Source organism: Ambystoma mexicanum, chromosome 6q, assembly GCF_040938575.1.
Source record: "Ambystoma mexicanum isolate Mex_15411 chromosome 6q, UKY_AmexF1_1, whole genome shotgun sequence".
NCBI lineage: Eukaryota > Metazoa > Chordata > Amphibia > Caudata > Ambystomatidae > Ambystoma > Ambystoma mexicanum.
In genome coordinates, this window is record NC_090937.1 from 931,868,496 (window position 1) to 931,893,941 (window position 25,446).

The window sequence follows — 25,446 nt, forward strand, 5'->3', positions numbered from 1 at the left end:
GACCCAAAATGGCTTCTCTTTACAACACAATATTAATGATGAACTTTTGAACTTTTTTCCCGGGAGCAATTACCCTCACGGATCTGAGGGGGTATATCTGTGAACTTGGGAGTTTAATCTCAACATTTTGTTTTCCATCTGCAAACAGTTAAATAATTGCCAAGCAATATGGCAAGGTACCGACTGAAAGTCTGAAATCTTTGCTGCTATAAAAATAAATAAAATAACAGAAATGCACAGTAAGAAGTTGGTTATAGGAAGGTGCTAAAATGTTGGAGCAGAATTGACCACTAACCGAATATAGTGGACTACTATTCGCAGTGGGGGCTGTGATTGCCCCACTCTGCCAGGCCCCTGCTTGTGTTTCATAGGGCCAGGACAGGCCCCATGTAGAGCATGATGGGTTTGTGTTTGTATTGTCTCAGGACACAGTGTCCCTGCTGTAAGGCCTTTCTCGCATGCTATGTTAACACTGACAGGGGTGCCCAGTACATATGAAGTCATGTGTCACCCTCCTGCAAAGTGCCTGGTACAGGATTGATGCCAGCATCTAGTGCATTCTAACTTCTGTCCCCTGAACCATTGCACCGTTTCAAAGACCAGTTTCTTCCTACATAGAATGCAAAGACCAATTGGCCCTAAGTATTATGGCTCCAAGCTGATAGCTGTTTTACATTGCAACTTGTGAGGACTAAAGAACCATGATACCAACTGGACCCAGGGTAACCTCTGTTGCTCTGCACAGTACTGTAGGGAGAGTGCCCCAAATTGTGCAGAGAGATGGACAGTGCAAGGGCTATGGAGAGGTAGGGCAGCTCTCCCACAACTTTAATGATAACCACAACCATCATTTGGCCTCCTGGGCTCAGGGCCCATTTGCAGCAATGTTGCTGTGCTCCAAGCCAGGTGCACATTTAAATTCAAAAGCAGGTAGCCCTTCTTGACTACCGATGTTCACAGTGTTGTGTCACGCTCATTCTCATCAAGCCAAGCTTACCCTTGCCCGTGGAAACTGCTCTCCCTGCTTTTCACCCTATTACTTCAGATGATGTACATACAGAAGGGGGCACATGGCTATAAGGCACACATAGTGTACCTCATAGCTTTGTTTAGTTACAGTACAGTCAGCATAGAGCACCTGATACAGAACAATAATGCAGGTGTGGCCTCTTGTCATTCTGTGTATGCTGCAGGATGATCATGTCTTCCAAAGGTGTGTACCACACAGTGTTAATTGTGCAGCAGACAATGGGGCAAACGTTAGTCCTGCTGACTTTGAAAGCACACAAGCTGCTCTCATTCTCAAAGGCGATGCTTTCTTCTGGAGCTCTAGCCAGACAGTTCGTATTGTAGACAGTACATTTTGCGTGAAGTCTTTTCTTTACTGTATCTTCTTTTTGGGGATTGGACACGGGGCATGACTGTCTGCATGATACTGTATGTTTCCATGCATAGTTATTCAGCCACTGTAAACAGCGGTTTTGCTCGACCTGCTGTTCTCCGTATGGTTTAGGCCACAGCTCCCTCTCCATTCCCTCACCATTGGAAAACTGGCTGGGGGTGACGTGAGTTGTGGGAGCTCTTTGCATTTCCCAAATCAGGGGGTTACAACCTTTTGCTCCACGAATGTTTTGAACTACAACTCCCATCATCCCTACTCAGCATAATCATGGGAATTGTAGTCCAAAACATCTGAAGAATGGCAGGTTGCGGAGCCCTGTCTTACTTTTTGTTTCTGGGGAATAGGTGTTCAATTCCGCAGCCTATAGCCACCAAGAGGCAATTCTTTCCACAGGTTGCCTAGTATGCTCCTGATGTTTGGAAATGTCAAGTGGCATTCCCTTTTTAATTGCCAACAGATCTGGTCACAGCACTCATGCTCACTGACAAGAATGTTGATGTTTTATTTTCGTAGGTTGAATCAACAGGAATACTGTTATAAATAACTAAATGAATAAATACATATATAAATAAGCAATGTGCCTGCATTCATTGGGGGATGTTTAGTTGGGGGCATTTTGTTTTGTGTTCACTAGAATGGACGGAGGTTGGAGGGATGTCCTATGTTAGCTGAAGTTGGACGGAGCAGAGACTTGACACTGAGGGGAGTGATGCAGAGGCGTGCATGGCGTGACCCAATGCTGGCCTGCACGTCATTTCTGCATCATCAAAAAGTCATTATTGTTGTCCTCACAGTGTTAGGTGGGATCGTCAATGAACCCTGCTTGGACAAAGAGAAAATCATGATCCTCAGATTCAGAGGCAGGGGTGCCTTGCTGTCCAAACCACCAAAGTTAACTTTTTAAACCATTCCTATTGCTGCTGAAAAGTGAAAAGAAAGTTTGCACAGAATTCAGAACATATCATCTTGTGGGTATTTGTTGTGGCCAACAATGACGGAGCAGGACGTTACGGCGCAACCGGCTTGGCACAGGACGCTATGGTGTGGCCATTTGCCTGCAGGTCCCGTTTTGGCATGACCTGTTTGCAGCAGCCAGTAGGGCACAGGGACCACTTGGCGCAGGGGTGTTTCTGCGCAAACTCATGAACCGTCATCAACCTGCACCTGTAACATGAATGAGTTACATGTGCAGGTTCTTGCTCTCTATGGGGGCTGTTAGTGGCATTGCTGCTTCCCTGGGTATTGTCGTGGGTTATGGGCAACGCCGCTGGGCCTCCCTAGGCGAGGCAGGGTAACTGCTGCCCCCTGGCAGCAGGCCCAGGGGATGGGGAGCGGCCCTCCCCCGCGGGCCCAGCTCTCCTCTCCCATAACCCCAGGAGACATGCAGTCTCCACGCTGGAAAGCGCAGGAAGGGCAAGGTGTGAAAGAACACCTCGCCCTTCCACAAGACCAAATGGGTGCTAAGCACCCAAGGGAAGTGAGGACAGCCAAAAAGGGAACAACAAAGAATAGCCCCTCCCAGGGGCACAGACAGTCAGCTCCAGGGCTGGCCTGGGGGCTGGGGTCACAGCCTCCACAGATACACAACAAGGACCCAGGGGCTATCCTGGGTCCTATATAAGGAGCTGCTTGCATCACAAGAAATACAACTGTTTGTGGACCCTGCACGGGTACCCAAACAGCTGGGGAAGTGGGCTGTGTACTCAGTGTCTTCCTCTTTCCTTTCCTTTTCCGCAAACCCTCCCACCCCAGAAAAAGGGAGAAGAACAATGGAAGGAAAGACAGGAAACTCTACAGTGGCCATAACAAGTCGTGTGACAAAGAAAGCGGCACGGGCCAGAGGGGCTAAACTCAGGACCTGGTGCCCAAATGTACTATACTATTACGGTATGCGATATTTGTTTATGTTCCATAACCATATCTGTAACAATAAAAACCTACAGCCTTTTATTGCCAACACTTGACCGAATGTTGTGATGTAATACTTCATGGGATAGGGCAAGGGCCACAAGGCATGACAATACAACATATGTAATTTTGTCTGCATATGGGTCCAGCAGTTATGCTCCTGGGCTGCGTGAAGCTGGACAAGGATCAGACTTGACCCCCCTGGAGATTGCTCTTATGCAGGGCCATTAGTGGCATATCTTCATAACTGCTGCCATGTCCTAACCCAGCACACTGGCCCAGCCTGCACTGCAGTTGATGGGTGATACTGACAGCACTCCATGCTGCACACATTATGTGACACAGAGAGACATAAACCTACACAGAGAGCACCATATCCTGCACAGATTGTGCCACAGAAAAGCACTCAGTTTGTGTGAGACAGCACCCCAATGATCAGAGACTGTAACAGAGTTGCCCACACTGCACAAAGTACGTTCTCCATAATTTGTGAGACGGCATGTAATCCTACCAACATCATACAATCTGTGCTCATAAGCCTGATGTACAATGATTTCACAATAATTAACCCTGTGTCTGCTTTCAGAACTTCAGTGACAGGTGCTAAGCACAGTCTATGAGACAGCCTACGAACCAGCAATCAGTAGGCCGTGGGACACATTACTCACCATGCAGTGTGTGCGATACTAGGACAATGCTCTGGGACAATACACTGACAGCATTACACGCCCCCAAAAGGAAAGAAAGCCAGGCCTCATGACGCATACCCCCTAGCCCATCCAGTTACCAAACTGTGCACAGCAATGCATTTCAAAGTCGGGGAGAGCGAAGCAAGTGTGCTGCCCACACCACCACCAAGCGACACACAGCTCTGCAGCTGGCAGAGCAAGTCTCAAGGGACAAACAAATACACTACTTGCACCCTCTCTGTCTCACCACCCACAATCCCCTGCCCAAAGGAGCAGAGACAATATGGATTTACCTGGCAGTATATTCACCGTGTGCATGCGTATGTGAAAGGGGAGGGGTCCAGGGCTCTGGCTGCCCATCAGTAATCTAAGTACGTTTTAGAGGATGTGCAAGCTCATTTGGCACTAAGGCCCTTTGCACATAGGCTGCAATGTCAGCAGTGTCCAAACGACCCTCATGGCAAAAGGCTTGCGCCGAATTGGCGTTCGCAGTGAATTGGCCAGGGGCTCTGCTGCCTAAGTGTCGCACCAAAACAGCTGTGCCAAAACAGGGTGTACCATTATTACAATAAAACTAAGTTTTCTCCAAGCTTTCTTGATTGAACATACAGATACAGGGTTCAGGGACCGGCATATTTAGCAAGCATACATAGCTCTCGTAAAAGCCTTCAACTGATGTGAAATCTGCCACAGCTAAACAAGATATCTCAGCCAGTCAAGTGCTTGTCCCAGACATCTGTGTTCAGTCAGCAGGATCCAAGTTTGGCTAATTCAGCTCTGTATCCCTCCATGGCAGGGCCGGCTTTAGGCCTGGGCCACTATCCGGGGCGTCACATTAGCCTGTCTTTCAAGGGCTCCCTCGAGCTGGAGTGGTGGGTAAAGGTGCGGCAGTCGACCCTATTGTAATGAAATGTGCAGGGTGCTTTTTATTACAATAAGGCATTGATGCTAAACCAGTATGAAAGGCAGCCTCATGCTGGTTTGACAGCCGTGCTCTATTGAAGTGATTAACTCCCTGCTCCCTGTCCCCCCTGCAAGGACCCGGGAGGAGGCACCACATTTTGCTGGCACGCCCTGTGCAAGGCCCAAGCTAAGGCCGCCCTGCTCCTTGGTAGATAAATGGACTACCATTAAATGATGGGAATAATAATTTATCATAACAGTGTTAATCCAGGATGAAGAGCGATATACAAATATGAGATTATGATCATTAATACTTTTAAGGGAAGGAGAGAAGCACAGAAGGGGTAGAGAGATACACTAGGTCTCATTTAAATGTAATAAGGCCATTCCCCAAAACCTTTTACAAGAGCAGCTGATCCTTTAGCCGGCGGGAAAAGGTGTAACTTGTGCAATTTATGCGCGATTCTCTAAAGGGCGTAGGCGTGATTCATGAAGCAATGTTTGCCTTTTATAAGGACATACGATTTAACACAAACTGCACATACATAACTGATGCAGTCAATAATCTGAAATTGGTGTTTCGGTGGATGGGTCATGTGAACAGAAGTAGACATCTGCAAAGGTACAACTTATATTTTTGCAGATGGAAAGTATTCTTAAACACAACTCTGGTTGTGTATCTTGCACTTGTAGGGTGAAATGACTCCTGGATGCCATAATCAAAGGCCGGGGTCAGGTCAGTTATGAGGGCTCCCCAAAAATGAAAGGCCTGCCTGGAACTAACATGGAAATAAGGCCCTGCACCTTCAAAACAAAAAGGAGTGAATTTTTGCCTCAAAACCTAGAGATGCATAAAAATGTTGATTGCCCGTCTAAGGGAAAGACATAAGACACAAGTGGCCAAATTATGGTAGAGCTGAGGAAACATCCTCAGAAATTACAGTCTACAGAACCCTAAATGGGATTTCAGCATTGTGAGCTACAGTTGCTGTGAAGCAGATAGCATTTTGGCAGAAGCATTAAAGAAAATGGATACATCCGTTTTTCCCTTTAAATTAAAAATATGCTCATGAAAATGTGTGCAGATTTGTAATATATGAACTTGGGTTCTGTCCAGCATGAGCCTAGCACAGAGGAAACACTAATTCACAAAATCTACAAGATGTTGAATTTCAACAGAAGGAAGGCTTTTTCACGGTTGAAACTTCACAAAGTGACATTGCAATTGTGCCTTTAAAATGACACTTTGAGCATCCAGATGTGCAACGAAAGTCTCTAAGTATATAATTATGTTGCCCTTCTGCAACGACTGTGTGCAGGGAACTATTTTGCAAGGGTGGTACATGTTAAAATTGTGTGCATTTCCAAGGGTTTATGCTTCATTGGGGGGCAGGCCCCAATCTTGGTTGTGTTTCTCTGCTGTGGGTTTTCATATGTCAAGCTAGATTTCAAAGCCCTTTTTCATGGGGATGTCAGTCTGGTTTCCCTTCAAGCATGATTGTTTCTCTTAGAAATACAACCTTAAACTCTAGGAGACTCCAACAGTTTTTGATCCAAACCACTTATGCTGCAATAAAACTGGCCATAGCTGGCAATTAGCCCTTGAAGCTTTGAGATAATCTAAACATAGGAACCCCTCTTGACGTCACAGACCCATGCCAAGGGTGGAGGCCAGGTTTAAGAAGTGGTTTCACTCCCATTGTGCAAAATGGGAGATATGTTTTTATTGTATAACTTTGGCAATATTGGTTGCCCAATAATCAGGGTAGGATTTCCTAAAAGGTCCCAGCCAGGCACTTCTGGTCACCAAAAAACGATTTTGGTGGGACCTACACAACTCAAATTATTTATGAAAATATTATGGGGCACTCCTGGTGTGGCTGAGAAACATGAACATTTGAGGAAACATGCCAGATATGATTCATATTCCTCCCACCGAGTGCCATATTATTCACAGATATAGTTTTGAGGTTTGTTTGTTTGTTATTTATATGGCGCTCCAGACCCTTAGGTATCAGGGCATGTTACAGGTAGGTTACAGTTTTCAGTAGCATAGAATATTACAGTCATTATATACAGGCATCATGTTTCCGTTTGCACAAGGATATATATCAGTTTTTATATACAAGAAATGACAGACATAAAATACAGGAATCTTACAGGGAACAGGCAATATAGTACATGCATGATATTCCTCACATCAATAATTTACATAGCAACAGACAATATTAGTATAGTTCTTCAATAAAGGCATGGAAATTATGGCTACGCTATGTAATGAACAGGCTCCTCTCCAACCAAAAAAGTCAGGAAGGCCAGTAACCCCTGATTCTCACCAGATCTGGCCAAAAAAAGGGGACAGGTGAGATCTTTAGAGAAATTGAGAAAAAATCGTGTAGCGAGCATTTTAGAACAGGTCAAAAGCTTCCGAAGAGAATATGGAAAAGCCATTTTTGAAGCCAAAGCTAAATTTATAACTGGGAAAATTGACAAAGTTCTGAATAGGCTACAGGAATTGTATGCTGCAATCTCCCAGTTAGCTAATCCTGGGTGTGCATCAGCAGCTCCTGAATCATCACAAATATAGGCGGATTCTTTGAATAATTACTTTATAAATAAAATAGAATTAATACAAGGAAAGATTATGGATATTAAACCATCACATCCTCAACAGGAGCTGGAATTAATAGAGGAGATTAGCTCAGAAGGCAAATTTCATGATGAAGACGCGGGGGTGGATCAGACATTATTTATGTTTACGGAAGTATCTAAGGAAAGGGTTTGTACCCTGCTCTTTGCTCTGAAGGCAACTAATGATGCACTCTTCGTCATTCTATCCTCAGTAGCTAAACAAATAGCCCCAGATATTACCCCATTTATCACAAAATGTGTTAACACATCTATAACATCAGGGGTAGTAACAACGATTCAGAAGAAATCTGTGGTCACGCCACTGTTAAAAAAACTTACCTAGATCCTAAGATTTTCCAAAATTATAGGCCAGGGGCAGGATTGTCATGGCCATCTAGAATTCTGGAAAAAATTGTGACAGCTCAGCTTCAGGAACATGTGGACCAGGAGAATCTGCTGGATTCATTGCAATTTGGCTTCTAACCAGGTTTTGGGACGCAGACGGCGTTGCTGACGGTGTGGGACGATCTATTAGAGACAGTGGATCAGGGGGGGGCGTGCCGTTGTTGGTCATGTTGGACCTGTCCACCGCCTTTGATACGGTCGACCATGAGATCCTGTTGAAACGTTTGAGAGAAGTGGGTGGGGTGGGGAAACAAGCGCTTCAATGGTTTGAATCTTTTCTCTCCAAAAGAGAACAAAGAGTTTAACTGGGAGATTTCTTGTCAGATTCAGTACTACAAAGCTGTGGAGTTCCGCAGGGATCCTCCCTATCCCCACTGCTTTTTAATTTATATGTTAAACTACTCATGGACATTCTGAGGAAGCACGGCATACAGTTTCACTCGTATGCAGATGATACTCAGGTGTTCTTGAGGATACAGAATCTAGAGGAGACGTACAAAATAGTTGAACGGTGCCTACAAGAAATACAGGCTTGGATGTATGCGAACCAGCTACTGCTGAATGCCAGCAAAACAGAAGTGACTTTATTCGCTTCAAAACACCATCTGCAGAGGGAGCACTTACACTCCCCATGCTTCCTGGGGACACAGCTGAATTTCTCTAAGAAAATAAAAAATGTAGTCTGTGTCTGGGAGGACAACATGGGAAGTGGAGCTCAGGTCAGTGCGAAGGTGCAAGCAGCATTACACTCACTACGTCTACTGAAACACATCCTACCATTCATTGTGAATGAGGACAGAGCGGTAGTTATTGGCACTCTGGTTAATTCTAGGCTAGATTATGCAAATGCACTGCTGTCGGGTATACCAGCCTATCAGCTGCGAAGACTGCAGATGGCCCAAAATGCTGTGGTTAGGCTGGCGTACAGGGTAAAAACATCTGCTCCAATCTCTAACTTAAGAAATGCCCTACATTGGCTGGCAGTAAAGGAGAGAATCGAGTTTAAGGTACTCTGCCTGGTCTATAAGTGTGTTAACAAGACAGGACCACGATATTTATCAGATAAAATCAGGAGGCACGTTCCTACCTGACAATTGCGTTCAGCAAATCAAAATCTGCTTCATATACCCCGTACCAGGTAAATGAGCAAAGGGGACCGCAGATTCAGTGTCTATGGTCCAAGAGCATGGAATAGCCTACCCAGAGAAATGTGTGAGATCAAAACCCTTGTGGCATTCCGGAGGGCCGTGAAGACCTATCTGTTCTGTTAGAACTCTCCTGGACCTCAGTTGGTGCATTTCATTCTCATATGACGAAGTGGATGAAGACATTGTTTACTGGCAATTGATACATCTGTGGCCAATTACGATTAAATTCATCCAGAAATCTAAAATCAATCAAAATCAAATACATAAAATATTATTCTGTGCTAGGGCATGAGCAACACATCACCCGTCTTTAGAGAGGAGCCCATTTTTGGTGTTCTTCCTAAAACTGAAGAATAACTTTTCCTTGCTCAAAGAGATGGGGAGAGAATTCCATAATTGGGCTGCCATAACAGGAAAGCTGCTGCCTCCTGCTTTTTTCAGATTAAATTTAGGGACTATGAGGCTGAAGGAGTTGGCTGTCCTTGTTGGACATGTTGATGTTTTTTTGACAATTGCATTCCCTTTCCATTTGCCCATCGGTTGCATATCCTAAAATCGATTCTCCTCTTGTCTGCTGGCCAGTATTCTCTAAAGCCGTGCCTGTCTTCTAAGTATAAGCTATACAAAGTCCCTTTTGTCTGCCCCATAGCAGTGGTGCTAAAAAATTATAAAAAACAATTTTTCATGGTGAGAAAAACTAATTGTCCAAGTCATTGCTGGCTCCCCATATTGTTTCTGTAAGCACTACTCAAAATCCGATTTTAACCTTGTGTTCCCATCCCTTGACACTGCTTTCCCTTTAAAGCTGACAAGCCTAGTGTAGGTCTAAAGGGGGTGAGGGTTTCTGGGACTCAAGAATCATTTTGTGTGCACAAGCACTTTCCCGTTGTTTGCATTCATTTTCTTCATGTTTTTACCAGTTTTGATGCTAGTGATGAAAGAAGCAAAGTAAATCCTTGTCCTATATATCTTTGAGTTGTCTCATTGTGCTGTTTGACCAATAAGGACTTAAGGACTCTACTATTTGTGTTGCCACACTATGGTGGCTGTTGTAATTGTTTATTCTAATTTCCCGTTAAATCATAAATTAATAAAATATTTATTGATAACACACCAGCCTGGTTCCCAGTCTACTGTGACACGAGGTGCTTGTGGAGGTTGGGTGTGAGACGGGTTGGAGGCCTCCTTAAGAAAGAATCTATGTTGTAAAAATGAAGAAAGCGTTATATTGTGCTCCACATTCATTGCAGGGGAAGGAGATCACTGACTTGTTCGTGCTGTGTAATATATTGTGACAGCACCCAAATGTTCTTGGTTTAAATGTAGTACAAGTGTGAGTTATAAATTGTTGCCCTGCAAATCAGGTAGACATGTCGAGGAAGTGAAATAAGCCATGAACAAAAAAATGTGTTCTGTTAACTGGGATTCACCTAGAACTGAGCTGGCTCAAGTTCCTTTAGTTACACAGGCTAAACGCCATTGACACAGTTGTTTCAGTTAGTAAATCAAGCACAATTTACACGCCTCCTGACCCCCAACCTGGCGTAAATTACCCCTAGTTTCACAAGCAACAGTGGGGAATCCCACTTCCAAGAGAAATGTACAATCAGACATTGGTGTGACCTGTGCCATAACTTTTACTCGAAAAGGGGATTCTAGGTGTTCATTTGGAGCACTTGTAAATGCAGTTTAACTCTGGCACTCACTGTATTGACTTCGGAAGCATATGACGCAGTCAGTCCTAGATTAATTAAAGCATGTGACCCACGGCAGCGAGTGCTTAACTCACTTAAATAATCTAAAGGCTATAACGATAATACCCCATGTTAGGAAAAGATCCCACAGCACCTAACCAGCGCACTGCCAGCTACCGTCTGCCCAACCTTTTTGGAAACTGTGCACTACCGAGAAGGACCAAAACATTCCCTCGATCCAATGACAATCTAAACAGTATATAAATTCATCCACTTTTTTTATGTTCTAAAAATTGACATGTTTTTGTGTTTGTGGTTATGGATGTAGTAATTAAAAAGTATAAGCTATTAATTTGTGATGCATTCCCAGATCCCGCACCCCCATAACCCTCCCCGGAAACTTAAACATTTCCTGAATGAGGATGTCTGCGGCGGCCCCACTGTCCTTTGAGATTACACTTTTGCATCCAGGCAACAAGCGCTTTAACAGGCCGGCTCCGGTGATATGATCTGCGTGGCAGTGTGCATTGGCTGCAAGTGGAAGGAAAAAGGTTAGGGACAGCTCTGCAGACTAATAAGTAAACAGACGTCTAAAACACTTTCTAAAGCCCTGGAGAAGTTTCATTCTATCCAGGTAAACACCAGACATCCATCAGGGTCCACTCACTACCCACATCCTCTAACCCGGCATTGAATCTGCCAGTCTGTTACCAGCTCCAGCATCAAAGCAATTCTATGTTGAGACTGTGGGCTTCCTATTATGCATTAATTTATTTACTTTACACCCAGCAGCAAAGATTTAAACATGTTTTCACCACATTAAACATTTTTAAAACATCCAACAAAACATTTGTAAGCTAAAACAAAAAAGACCACAGTCCAAGATGGCAGTCTTCTATCCATCAGCCAATCAGGGTCTATTTCCCCAGTATAAAACCCATTACAATTTGTCCCTTAACCTCTTCTTTGCTGCCTGACCAGCAGATAAGTCACTTTCTGCTGTCGAGCGTTTAGGTACAGTGTGTTACAGTGTATTGGTAGGGCTGATAGTGGGTTGGTATTTTCCCTTTGTTACACGCTACAGTTTTGGGTGTGTCTTGTTAGTCCCTGGAAGATTTTTGTACTGTTTCATTGCAGGTTCAGTGTTCCCTGCCCTGCTTTTCTTTCCCTGAGCGGAGTGTGTGACTGACTTTGCCCACGCAGAGTTCCACTTGGGGCGTCAGCTGTGTTTCTTGGTCTGAGGGCTCTCAGTGAGGGGTTTGTGCCATGTTCGCTGAGCCATGTGCCTCACGATGGCCCTGCATGGCTTTGTTTTTCTTTGGCATCACAAGGGTTTCCATTCACATGCTTGGGATGGTGTGTTTCCTCTTTCCTCCTTTTCACCTGGTGGGTGTCAGTGCCCGTGGGGTAGGCATATTTCTTGTTGCACTGTCGAACGGAAGCCGGCTTGGCTTTAGGCCTTGTTGAGGCCCGTGGATCCATCCTTTGTCATGGCCTGCTAGGCCTTTCCTCTCATCCATAAAGCATGGCTGTGGCTTGCTTGAGTGTGGGAAGCCTCTGCTCCAGTTGGATCCAGTGTGACAAAGTATTATTATTGTCACAGTAATGCCAGCTTTAAAATACACATGTCAGCTTCCCTGGGCAGTGAGGTCTAGCGAAAAGTAGATAAGGAGGGCATTATTATTCCTCATTCTAGTTCCTCCGAAGGGCTGGGGGGCACTGGTAGGCAGGGGCCTTCTGTTCCTAGGTCTGAGGCTTGTGCCAAGGATATTTATAGGGCTGTCCGGGAGTCTATGGACTGTGCGTTATGGGACCTAAATGATCTTCTCGCCTCTGCCTTTGACCGTCTGACAGTGGGTTTTTCAGATTTCCAGGCAGGGGGGCCTGCGGTGCTAGTGGAGGTCCCAGTGCCGAATAGAGCTAAGCAGGGGAAGTGTGTGGCTAAGACCAAACACAATGAGAGTGTATCTACAGGGGAATGTTCCATAAAAAGGCCCCAGTAAAAGACTCTGTAAGAGGCATAGAAGTAAGGGTAGGGGTTCCCCCTCAACATCTTCCACGTCTTTCACAGTTGTTTCCCCTTCCAAGAGGAAGGAAGTTAAAATGGCTGAGTCCTGTGATAGTCAAAGGGTACTCAGGGATATGCTAGGTGAGCAGTTCTTTTATCCTGAGCATATCCAACACCCATGCTCTGCAGAGTGACGCCCTTCGGAGGCTGCAGGGGCCTTCATGCGACACTGGGTCATAAAGCTCATGAAGAAAGAGGCCCGGAAATAAGGTGGGAGTGCAGTGTCTGCGTCACTGTCTTCTGGATAATATAGCCTTAACATCGGCGGTTGACCAGTCTTTGGTGGTTTTCCTTATAAAGAAGGGGAAGGAGCCCAGGAAAAGGATAGATAAGGCTTTACAGGCTTGTCAGGACAAGCCGTTAGATGTCTTGGGACGCCTCACTCAGGTGTTTGACATGTTAGGGTAAAGTGCAGTGTAGGATTCTCCCCTTGATGCTACTGTCCTCAGAAGGTGGTTGCAGGAATGTGTGTCTCTTTTGGGCAACCCCAATACAGCCCTATCAACAGAACAGAGGAAATCATTCCTAATACGCCCCAATCCCAAATTGGCAGATATGGCTCTGTCAGAGGCAGGCCTCAGGGGTTTCTGTTTGGGGACACGTTTGTTAAGGAATGTTCCTCCTTTGATTAAACCTTCACCACTCTGGATAAGGCCCAGACGAACATATGAATGGCTTTGTCCCGTAGTTATTTTTCCAGGGCTGGAAGAGGGAGATCCCGCTCCTCAAGCTGCCACTTTCAGGCCTCTGCCCGTCCAGCACGGTTTGCCTTCAGAGGAATGCATGCAGGGTCGTTCACCTCCAGAGGTGCGTCAGATACTTTCTTCCCTTAAGGGGGGGACCCAGTTGAGGGGTCACTCCACCAGAGGAGCAAGTCAAGGCCGTTCTGCATCAGGTGAGCGGTTTATGTTTCAATGTTTCTTCCTAGGGAGAGCTTGGGGGAAGGTTAGCCCGTTTTGCTCACAATTGGTGTATAGTGACTACAGACGCATGGGTTTCGCAGACAGTATTAGGTTTCCATTTATAGTTTTCTTGATCTCCCATTCAGGTGGACCTCCCTTTGCCTTTGGTATTCAATCAAGAAAAGCAGTGTTTGGTGGATGCAGAGGTGTGAGATTTCATTTGGAAGGGGCCGGTGGTTCCCGCCTCCCATGTAGCTTTTGCTTTCTGCAGATCCATGTTTCTACTGCCAAAGACGGATGGGGCGGTTCAAGCTAGCGATCAATCTCAAGGCCATCAATTCTTTTGTGGTCTATCACCACTTCAAGATGGAGGGTATTCATTTGTTGAGAGACTTTCTCCTTCAGGGAGATTGGATGGGGAAGATAGACCTGAAGGATGCATATCTGATAGGCCCAGTGTATCCTCCCCTGGTACCTTCAGTTTCAGTGGCAGGGTCATCAGTGGCAGTTATCCTCTCCCATTTGACCTGCCCTCAGCACCATGGTGCTTCTGTGCCTAGTCATGTCTTTCCTTTGAGCGAGGGTGTGAGAATCATAGTATGCTTGGATAACATGCTCATTCTGGTACAAGAGTAGGAGCTTCTGCTACCCCATCTCCACTTGACAACTGCTCTCCTTCAAAATTTGGAGTTATTTATAGGGATGTCATTTGGGGGTTGCAACAGCAACCCTTAGCGTCTCCCTTGTGTCTCTTGGAATGCCTTTGCGACTCCTGTATTTAAAAAAATATATAGTTTGTTGTTTTTAACATTGAAAACAAACAACTATTTTTTAAAAAGCACATGCTCCATGCCTGCTTGGCGGGGGCATGGGCGTAGCTTTGGCACCACTGTGTCTTGGGTCAAGTGCTTGTGGTTGCTTAGCAACCATGAGCTCAGTTCACTCGACATGCGTAATGTTTCCTCTCAAAGAGATTCTTTCCTTCAGAAGAAATGCTTGTGCTGGGCAGCACTGACCTAGCGTTGCACGGCGCAAATGTATTTGGACGCAAGCTTCTGATCCTGAGCTGGCAGCAGGTGCTATTGGCCTGCACTGCTTACTGCCTCGGAGGCTTATAATGCCGCAGGCTGCAGGTGCTACATACAGGTTGCCCTGTCTATCACTGGCAACAGATGGCCACTTTTCAGAAAGGCTGGCAGATTGAGTGGCACACAGATTGTCCCGTCACGTGGCACCTGGCTAAAGGTGAAGCATATCGCACGTGCCTCAGGAGCCTGCGCGACCCTCGAGGCGGGAGCTCTCTCATCACAGGAGCCGCTATATAATTTGAGCATCATTGCTCCAGTCCCACACAATATCCCAGACCACCAGCTTCAGCACTGTGCTTCCTGGGGCATGAGACTGCCGTAGCTAAGGAAGCTGTGGAGGAACAAGGTAAACGCTGTCCTTTGAGCATTCGCGCTGTAGAAGAGACACACTTCCGCCTTCAATTACTTATTCCCTAGATATTGTATTTCTGCAATCTACCCATCAATGGTGATGGTGGTACATGGATTAGCGCAGGTTCTTCTCTGGCTGTTTCTCCCAGCGCCCCTCTCCACGCATCACTTCTTTTTTTTAACTGTGATTTTGGTTAATCAATAAAGCCTTTACAGGGGTGGACTGAGAAACAAAAGAGTCCCTGGAAATAATTTTCAAAGTGGCCCCATATTACACATTTTCAGCAAGCCCAACCCTTTTCCTATGGGAAAAATTGGAAATGCAACACAAAAGAGGCCCAGAGTGCCAAGGCCTACCGGGAAATGTCCAGAGTTCCATATAGGACAGTCCTGCCCTGCTTTAACACATAACAAAGAACACATTTTTATTTGCACAAAATACATATAATTGCTGCCCCCACAGTACAATTGGACATTTCAAATATAAAAGGAAATCTAAAACATCACTTAAGGTAGATTTCATAAATATGAGAGTAAACAGTACACAATTGATAAATATATATCTAAAATTAATAATAGTGCATAGATTAGCCCATGTGCAAAGTTTGTCAATGTACTATCACATGACACAGTTCATAGGAGCAGGAAATACTAAAATAGGCATAATGCCTCTTTCCAAATAAAAAAATCAGAAGCAGTTTTCACAATAGATTCAGCTCCATAGATGTGTTCCAAAACTGATCGGTCTATGCATGATTTCAGAGAGGGCCAGTGAGAATTGAATACACGGTGTATTCGGCAGGTGGATAAGAGCAGCGACAAACGCCCGCTATGCAAATACAACTGTCGCTTTTTTCACTGACGGCAATACTCGTTATTTCCAACTCAAACAACGCCGCAGATATCGTTGCGGTTGTGAGGATTTGTGACAGAAAGCTGATGTTTTTTGTTGATTGAAATTTAAATGAATGAGTTAGCTATTTCTATAAAATGCATGATCTTGGCGGCAATGAAATTGCCTCAATTGATAGCCACTTATATCAAATGATATACACACTATAGCTGTGCTTGGGCTTTGACCCAATATTAAAGGACATTATGTGGTGGTTTCCAGTGGAGAAGGTCATGGACGGGCGTGAGGGTGACTTTATGAGTCTGGTCTTGGTCATCTAATCACTGTCCAAGTTCTGTATGCAAGATCTGCTGTTCTAGTCGATAAGGGGCAGCGGGCGATGATACATCTCATTGCGGTATTTGGAACGATGATATCCTATATAGCTCTATCTATCTAACTAATATGTAGGTTTAGATGTGTCTGCTCTATAGGAATTCTATATGGGGGAAAGGTTGTGCCAACAGTATACTTTAGCCTTCGAAGACCATCTGTGCTGGGCAAGGGACTTTTTGTTAAACATTTCCCAGAAGGACAGTCCACAGAACCAGAGGGCATTAACAGGTAAAAAAGCTTATGTGAGGAGGAAGTGGGGGGATAGCTAGAATTCCAGTGAATTAAGTAACGTGAGGTAATTAGGAGGTACGTTCAAACAACACGTTTTATGTTTAACTACCTCACTTTCTAATAATTATTTTCCAGAGGATCAGAAATCATGTGTTGTTCAAGGTTTACAATGTTATGTATGTGTGCCTAGCACTTTGCAATCATCTTCCACCTCTCAGCCGCTAATTTGCATCATAAAATGGCTTCTAAATCAGTTTCTTTGGGATGAAGTTTGGAGGATATTCTCTGTGCAGCTGATTGGTCTAAGGAATTTACTTTCAAAACCTTTCATCATAAAAAGGTTCAGCATATGACAAATGTGGGGTTCCAAGAGCTTTGAATTTGCATAATAGGATGTCTCTGGTCTCAACATAGTATGCCTGATCCCGCCCCGCACTACTGTTTGTCTCGTGTTTCTTACAGTGTTCGTTTGAGGAAAAGCTCAGTGGGGTGAATGCGCAAAGGTTGCTGAGGAGTCAAAGATTTGTTTGGAGTTCAAGTTCCGTATGGATAGCGTTTCTCGTTTTCAGCGTGATTTCTGTTTCTGAGTTTATCTCACAGCTTCAGAAAAGGAAGAGGGACTAATTATAATGGGTTTTATACTGGGGAAATAGACGCTGATTGGCTGATGAATACAGAGGACTGCCATCTTGGACTGGGGTCTTTCCCTAGGTTTCCAAAGTTTGTTTGATGTTTACAAATTAAAAGTGGTGTAAACATGTTTAAATCGTTGCTTCTGGTTGTGAAGTAAAGAAGTTAATGCATAATACTTACCTCCATCCGTATCTCTTGATAGAATCTAAACCCCCACTCATGCTGGTGCAGGGTTTAGCCATTGTTGTGCACAGCCGTGCCAGGGTTGTAGCAGCTCAAATCCCCAGCAAAACCCTGAATCCCCCCGCCATATAGTAGGTAAGTGCACACAGTAAAAATGGCGCAACAATGCAGAGCAGGAAGTTTGCATGCTGTTATAGTGCGACCGTTTCGCCGCAGTCAGTAGAATGCAGCGACAACTGGGCGCAAGCAGTGGCGTCGCTAGGGGTGTCTGGGGGGGCCAGTGCCCCCCTCTGAAATCACGTGCCCCTCTATGTGCCCCCCCCACCCCCAGCTCTCAGATGCCAGCCAGCCTTTTAGCAGCAAAGGCACGTGGCAAAGCCCAGGCTGCTAGCTGTGCACCTGGGGTCTGCATTGCAGTCCAGGATGCTTGGTTTTATGATCCTCTACTAGTAAAAGCAACATTTGTTGCTAAATTCCAATCCCCGTCCGGCCAGGGCTAGGCCCGACCTGAGCGACCTCACATGCCTCCTCCTCGTGCATGTGCTGCCTCTGGGACGATAAAATGATTGATTGTGCTAGGGACTGTTGCTCATTCGAATCCGACCTATGGTCAGTCACTTGATCTGCTGAGGCGGCTGTCTGACTGTGGACACTGGACACACACAGGTGTGCACCGAAGTGCATAGCAGGTTGCAGCACACTGAGTGTAGTGACACTGACCATCAAGCTGGACAAGCTGCTCCTGCAGCACCTACCCAAACGGAATCGGATTGAAGGTACGTGGGCACTAAGCAGCCCAATTTCATTTAAATAGAGAATAGAATCACTTTGGTCTTGCACAAACTGTTTACATCATCAAACGGTTTCGGGGTATTAAATGCGAGCTTTATTTCGATAACAGCATGAGATGTCTAGCGTGGTATGCACGCACACGCCAGCACCGCGGGTCAAACTCGGGTCAGATTCAAGGTGGTTTCAAGGCATTCCATGAATACAATGCGGAATCGCTGCGCTGCAGTTCACAAGCAGCAGCAATAGTGCCCAGAAATAAAGGGAACTTCCGAAAGAGAATGTTTGTTTGCAAGTTCCTTGCATTTCACAGATCTGCAAACGGGAATTGTTAAAAAAAAAACACAAAAAAATGTAGAAAGTCGTGAACATATGATATCCCAGCTTTGGTTCTTGCTGTGAAATAACTGGCTGCCTGTATGCACGCCAATGCGTTAAGTTGCCAATGCATGCATTGTTGCACGGCACAGGTAACTGTCAGAAAATGCACAGTGCACTGCAGCGATACTCACCATGTTCCCCGCACCTTCATGTTGTGTCCAGTATCCTTGCCCTCTGTATGAAATCTAGGACAAACAGCAACCCGGGGTAGTATTAAAGAGCCCTATTTATCCCAGTCCTTTCCCAATTCTAAAAAACGCATTAAACGTACATGCTTTTCACTAGGGTAATGTTGGCTCTTGTGATAATTGCACTTGTACTAGTGCAACGTTTCTACCACCTCAGGTGTATAAAAACCGAAACGAATACACCTTTTCTCAAATGTACGCAGAGGTGGTATTTTCTGCACACCGGCAGCCTGCAGATAGGGGACACCAGGGTACACCGAAAAGCGCTAGACTGACAGGGGCACACTCACCAACCTGACAGACTGGCACTGCCAGGTGCACTGCTACCTGCAGCAGGCAGCCACAGTGAAGGCAGGACACACAAGTCGTTACTCTTGCAATTAGTGCCTTACGCTGCACGATGAACGCCTTGCAAAACGGGTGCCCCCTGCTGCAGTGAACTGCCCCGGAACTGGGTCCGGGCACTTGATGCTGTTCGTTTCCCTTGCCCTGAAGCTTGGCTCCTAAAAGTGGTCCATCCCTGTTTATGCCGAGGGCACCCCTGGCGTGGCTCGCCGTGGTGCTTGTCATAGCCCCACTGGTGTGCCATCTCTGCTCTGCAGCTAGTGTCTCACGATGCCCTCTGCTGCTGGACAGTCCTGGGGCCTCTTAGCTCTCTGGGTCTCTTTGCCCGGCTGCACTGCGGGGGGTTATATAGCCACCCACCAACTCGATGGCCCTGGTATCGCAGCGGCAGGAGGGCTTGGCTCTCAGAGCTCAGCCTGCTTAGGGCGGAGAGAAAAATACATAACCCTCTTTTAGAAATGTGGACGACCAGCCACCTCCCTCCCTCCACCCCTAAACCACCTCCATCCCACCAGCCTTTAATGAGCGTCTCATTGCCACAGCCACCTTCAGGGGTCACCTACAGTCCCGGGCCACTGTGAGTCAGCTGAGCCCTCTTTTGAGTCCCCCTGCAGCACCCCGCAACCTGAGCGCCACCCACCCTCCACTCCCCAGAACAGAGCCACCCGTGCCTCTCAGGTGCACAACCTACTGAGCAACCCTAGGGCAGGGGCACCCAGCCATTACAGGGAAGAAGTTTCTGACCCTTTATGGAGCGTATGGCAGCTGAACACCAGCCCCTCCTTCGCCTTCCGGGCCGCCCATGGTAGGACTGTGGAGAGGTGTGGTTGCAGCCTTGAGGCAGTCCCTCACAAGCACTCAAGCACTCAAACCCGTTACCCGACCCTCTGAACAGAGACACGTCCCCACTGCTTTGCTTCAACTCCCAACCTGAACACGCTGCAAATGACACACAGGCATTCATTGAGTTGCTGGCAGCGGCAAGAGGCCATTCTGTGTGCTTATTGCGGCCTGCTTCAAGGATCGGGATTTAAATGTGCATGCCTCCAATTTAAATAGCTTCAGTGAGTTAGCTCAATAGGTTGCATTGTACTACAGCAGAAATGCGTTCTGTGCACCTGTGAGTCACAGATTTGAATACTGCTTTGCTGTCATGGCTTAGTGGGTTAGGCTGCTGCGATTTGTGTATAGTTCGGTTAGTTGGGCGGCTGCAGTGCAGGCTCCATCTGATATGTGTGGGCAGCCTATAAGACAAAGGATAGAATCTAGCTCTAAGATAGCTCAAGAAGTCAATCTACTGCACCGGCTGAAAATACTTTTATGCAATCTACAAGTGACACGCTTGAATCCTGCTTGGCAACGATAGCTTAATGGGTTACTACTGCAAACAACATGTTAATGCTTGCTGAGCCAGTTCATGGTTTGAGCTGCTCCTGTAGTCATAGGTGAAAAGCATGCTAGGTGGAAATAGCTGAGTTGATTAAGCTCATGCGACCCACAGCAACCTTCACATCAGTGGGTTCAATCAGGCTTGTACTTGTGTGCAGGGCAATGTCAGATGTGCAGGCTCAACATGCTATTGGGGCCATGTTTTTTTTGGGTGAAAGTGGGCCAGGTTGATGAGTTACTACGTTGTGCAGCTAGATGTTTCGACCAGTTTTAAGGATCAAATATACTTTAAAATATACACTGCAACACTACAACAGTCCCTCAAAAAAAGATCAAAATGACTATTGATTAGGGAAAACCTTTTCATTGTGGTCCAAACCAAGGGTCCAGTCTGGTCCTGGGTTCAATCCTTTTTTTTAGGAGAGCTCAGCATTTTCTCGTGTTGAGATCCTTACACGAGGTCCTTGGTATGGGTTCAAATCCCAGAGAAGTCCATTTGTCCTTTAATCCCCCTGACCTCGCTAACATGGAGGGCAACATGGAGTTGGAGAAAGTAAACACGCCTGGGGTCAGATTACTGAACATTTGCCACAGTGCATGTGCTATTTTGCATGGTATTAGCACTAGGGCAAACATGGCTCTAGAGCAAAACAAGTATTCATTGAATTAATTTTTGCACCAGGGCAAAGTTTATACACATTCTAATAAGCAATATTATTGTCTTAGTGAAATAAATGATTCTTTCAGTGCCTTTTTGCACCAGGACAAAGCTTGCCATAGTATTAGCACTAGGGCAAATTTTGCCCTGGTGCAAAAATGCATTGAAAGAATACTTTTTTTGCAGATGGACAATTTTTGACCGAGTGCTAATAGTGTGCAAAATTGCACTTGCATCGGTGCACCATTTCTGTAATGTGGGCCTGGGATTTACACCAAAACGAGGCTGTAATCGTGTGATAGAACGTAAACAGTGGATTTTCTTTTAAAAAGCTTCCACGGGATGGGAAATGTGCAGGAAGGCCCCGCCCTCAGTGGGTTAGGCCACCTGCAACTTGGTTAATATAGTTGCGCAAAATGTTTTCGTGACACTTATTTGCCCGTAATATACATTACCACAAGTTGATCAGATAAGCGAAAGATGCCCGTTGGTGGCACAGAGGTCCCCCAAACGCACCTTTTGCATTCCGCTGTGGGTGTACACCCCATCTTGCACACTGCATGCCCACAGTGCGAGGTCCCTGTAGCCACTGAGTATTGGAAGCACCCAACTAACCTCTCCACTTTGCATTCACTAGGTAAGCATTTCAGTAGATCTGAGTACTCCTGAACCCCACTGCATGCCCTGTAGCCAGTGAGTAGTGGAAGCACCAAGCTAACCTCTCTACTCGCTTGCTGAAGTAACCTATCAGGCTAACCATGTGTGCCACATAGGTCAAGAGATATGTTAAGTGATTTAGACAGCATTCCCATCCCCTCTGACACACTCCCTTGTGCACCCTCTTCTTAAGAAACCCTCAGCTGACCCCTCCTGCCCTACTGCTAACTACCAGCCAATCTCCATCACTGCTTTCCTGGGCAAACTCCTGGAAAAGCTGGCCATCTCCCAGCTTAATCTTCACACTGAATCTGTTGGTTGTTCACCTTTTACCAATTATTACCCCTCTGTTCCCCCTCCCTTGCCTCGTTGCTACTGAAACACTTGTGTATAGGTGCGTTATAAATGCCATATCATATCATAGATCATTAATTTCACACACGTCTGAGTAAAGTAAGCAGCAGAACATTGCAGAATGAATTGCCCAATTACAACATTTCTTTCCTTACCCTTGATGTATGTACTGTTTAAAAGACTGGCTTGCATGCTCAACCCCCTAGAGCTATACATGCATATACATTTAAGGAGGGAGGCAAAAAAAAGCAGCGTGTGAGGTGGTTTATCATCCGTGCTTTCAAATGTGATTACCGGTGAGTGAGCCACCTATGCTGGCTACCTTTAACAAATAAAACATATCTCTTTATTGATTTTACTTGATAGTGAGACAACAACCCCAGAAATGGATATCCGGTCCTATGATTCCCGTACGCCAGTGAAGCATCAAACAGATAATACTGTAAAGGAGCAGCAGCAAGACAAGAGGGAGCTGAATGACTCTTCCGTGGATGAGGATCAAGTGTTTGAAAGGCAAGGTGTGGAATATAGTTACCCTATGAGAGCTGATGCTTCCACAGAAGGTGTTGAACCCTCGTCATCACAGAGTCCTGGTTCAAGCATAATGCCTCCACCCATCAACCAATACACTGCTTGTGGAAAAGTATGCACTGACTTTGATCGACCTCAAAGAGAAGTAATGGCTGTTGATGCTGTCAAGGGAAAGGCACCACCAGGTCCCAGTGATATCAGCCAGTGTGTAGTGAAGGCCCTCGACAGCCTGTCTTAAAAACATATCCTCAAACAAAACTGGGATCACGCCTTAGATCATTCTGTGTGCATTGGTTTCAGGTATACACATGGCTAGAATACTCCATTTCCCAGGATGCAGCATACTGTTTTCCATGCTGATTTATTTCTATGTCCAAATCTCTTCATAGAGAACTTAAACATTTAACTTTTATCAGTGTAGGCTTCACCAACTGGAAACAAAGGAATATTGCAGCATGAGAAGTCTGCTTCCCATAAGGAAGACTATGTGAGATGGGAGGATTTAAAAAGAAATATAAAAGATGATACATCAATCATGAAAGGACTCAGTGATGCATATACCAGAGAGATAGCTGAAAATCGGCATTACATTAAAACAATTTCTCAAGTTTTACTGTTAACTGGCAAAACTAAAATTGCCCAAAGGGAGCATCGCTGCAACTCTGATGACATCAATCACAGAAACGTGAGAGAAATATGGTATTTACTTGCTGAAAGAGGCAGTATTGTAAAAAAGAAACTTAATGGGCCCAAAAATGCACGCTATTTACATCCATCCATTCAAAATGAACTTCTGTCAATTATGGCGGCTCTCGTTAGAGAGGGCATTGCTGAAAGCCTTAAAGGAAGCCCATTTTCTATTCTTGCTGATGAGACTAAAGATCTCAGCAAAACCGAACAGCTGTCTGTTGTTGTGAAATACTTCCATAATAATTCTGTCCATGAAAGATTCCTGAAATTCTACAAAGCAGATAGCCTTGATGCAGAATCTTTAACATGCTATATATTTAATGTTCTCTCATCATTGGGCATTGATAAAAATGAATGTGTTGGGCAAGGGTATGATGGGGCCTCAGTGATGAGTGGTCGGCTTAATGGTGTGAAAGCACGGGTTCAAAAAGTGGTACCCTCTGCACTTTATGTTCATTGTATGAATCACTGGCTTAATTTAGTCATTGTTGACACGATTAAAAACGTATATGCAGCAACTGAGTTTTTTGTGAAATTGGAGAAGCTTTATGTGTTTTGCAGTACATCTGGTGTTCACTCTGTGTTTGTAAGTATTCAAACAGAAATGTCAAAACAGGTCATACAGTTAAAACATTTAAGTGATACAAGGTGGACATGCCAATATTCTGCCTGTAAAGCTCTCCTCCAAACACTCGAGCCTCTTCTGGAAACCCTCACACTAGTGACAGAAGGGAGACAGACAGAAAGAGCAATAGAAGCAAATGGCATTCGGCAATTAATTGACTTCAGCTTCATTCTAGCACTCGTGCTTTTTGAAAACATATTAAAAAGGACTGAGACACTATCAAATATGTTACAGCAAGCAGATCTTGACTTGGCCTCCGCTGTTGTCCTTGTACGCACAGTCATAGAAGAACTTGAGGAAGTGCGTAATCAAGACATGGATGCAACTATACAAAATCTCTGGGACAAAGCAGTCCCGCTGAGCAGTAAGTGTGGTATAGCAGCATCTAGTATTCATGAGGCTGAACCGCCTCGCAAAAAGCGTGATTGTCGACGGCCTTTCCACTTAAGAAATAGTGCCATAATGGAGACTGTGGGACAGCGACCAAGACTGTGCACAAAAGATTTCACTAAACATTTTGTGAATGTAGTTCTTGACCGGATAATCTCAGAACTAAAATCACGCTTTTCAAAAGATTCTTTGCTGATCATGGAAGGTATACAGGCACTAAATCCCAGATCTGATTCTTTTCTCAGTTTTCAGAAATTGTCACAAATTGCCACATTCTACTCCTGTGATCTGGATAACTTGCAAACAGAACTAAAGCAGGCACTGGAAACCCTAGCAAGGAAGAAGGCCTCTGATGCCATTAAGGTGAATACAATTCTGGAGTTCACAAACTTTCTGGAGCCTTATGCTGTTCCATTCTTTGAACTGTACCAACTGTGTAAAATTGCTTGTGTTTTGCCAGTGAGTAGCGCTTCATGTGAAAGAAGCTTTTCTGCGCTAAAGTTAATAAAGTCATATCTGCGCACAACAATGACAGAGGAAAGGCTGTCAGATCTTGCCACACTGGCAATTGAGTCCAGACTTGCTGGCCAAATAAGCATGGACATTGTAATTGACAGGTTTGCATCGATCCACAAAAATTCACGTTTGAATCTTTATTAATGTAAACAGTTTTCTGTAATTTGAGACCACAAACACACATGTTCAGTTTCAGCCCTAGCTTTAAAATGTTTGGCTTTCAAGTTAAGTTACATGTTGCAATTGAGGTAGGACAAGCATTTGACAATAAAATGATTTGTTAAAAAGATCTTCTAAATTAGGCCAGTTCTGCATTGTATGTACTGCTCAGGAGAAGTACTTTCAGCAGTGATACTAAAGCTTACACATTGGGTACAGCTCTATGGAGGCACTATTGTAAGGCATTTTACACTCTATATATGATTCTTCTGCTGCAAGGCTACACCTTGTACATGTCGACTTACCAGAT

At 45.2% G+C, this 25,446-nt stretch overlaps 1 protein-coding gene across 1 annotated transcript; it reads left to right on the forward strand.

Moving 5' to 3' along the window:
* Nucleotides 1-23,291: 23,291 nt before the first annotated feature.
* Nucleotides 23,292-25,121, forward strand: LOC138515296 (zinc finger MYM-type protein 1-like). Its single transcript, XM_069630208.1, has one exon. The coding sequence runs from the start codon at nt 23,292-23,294 to the stop codon at nt 25,119-25,121; it is 1,830 nt and encodes a 609-aa protein (XP_069486309.1).
* Nucleotides 25,122-25,446: the final 325 nt, after the last annotated feature.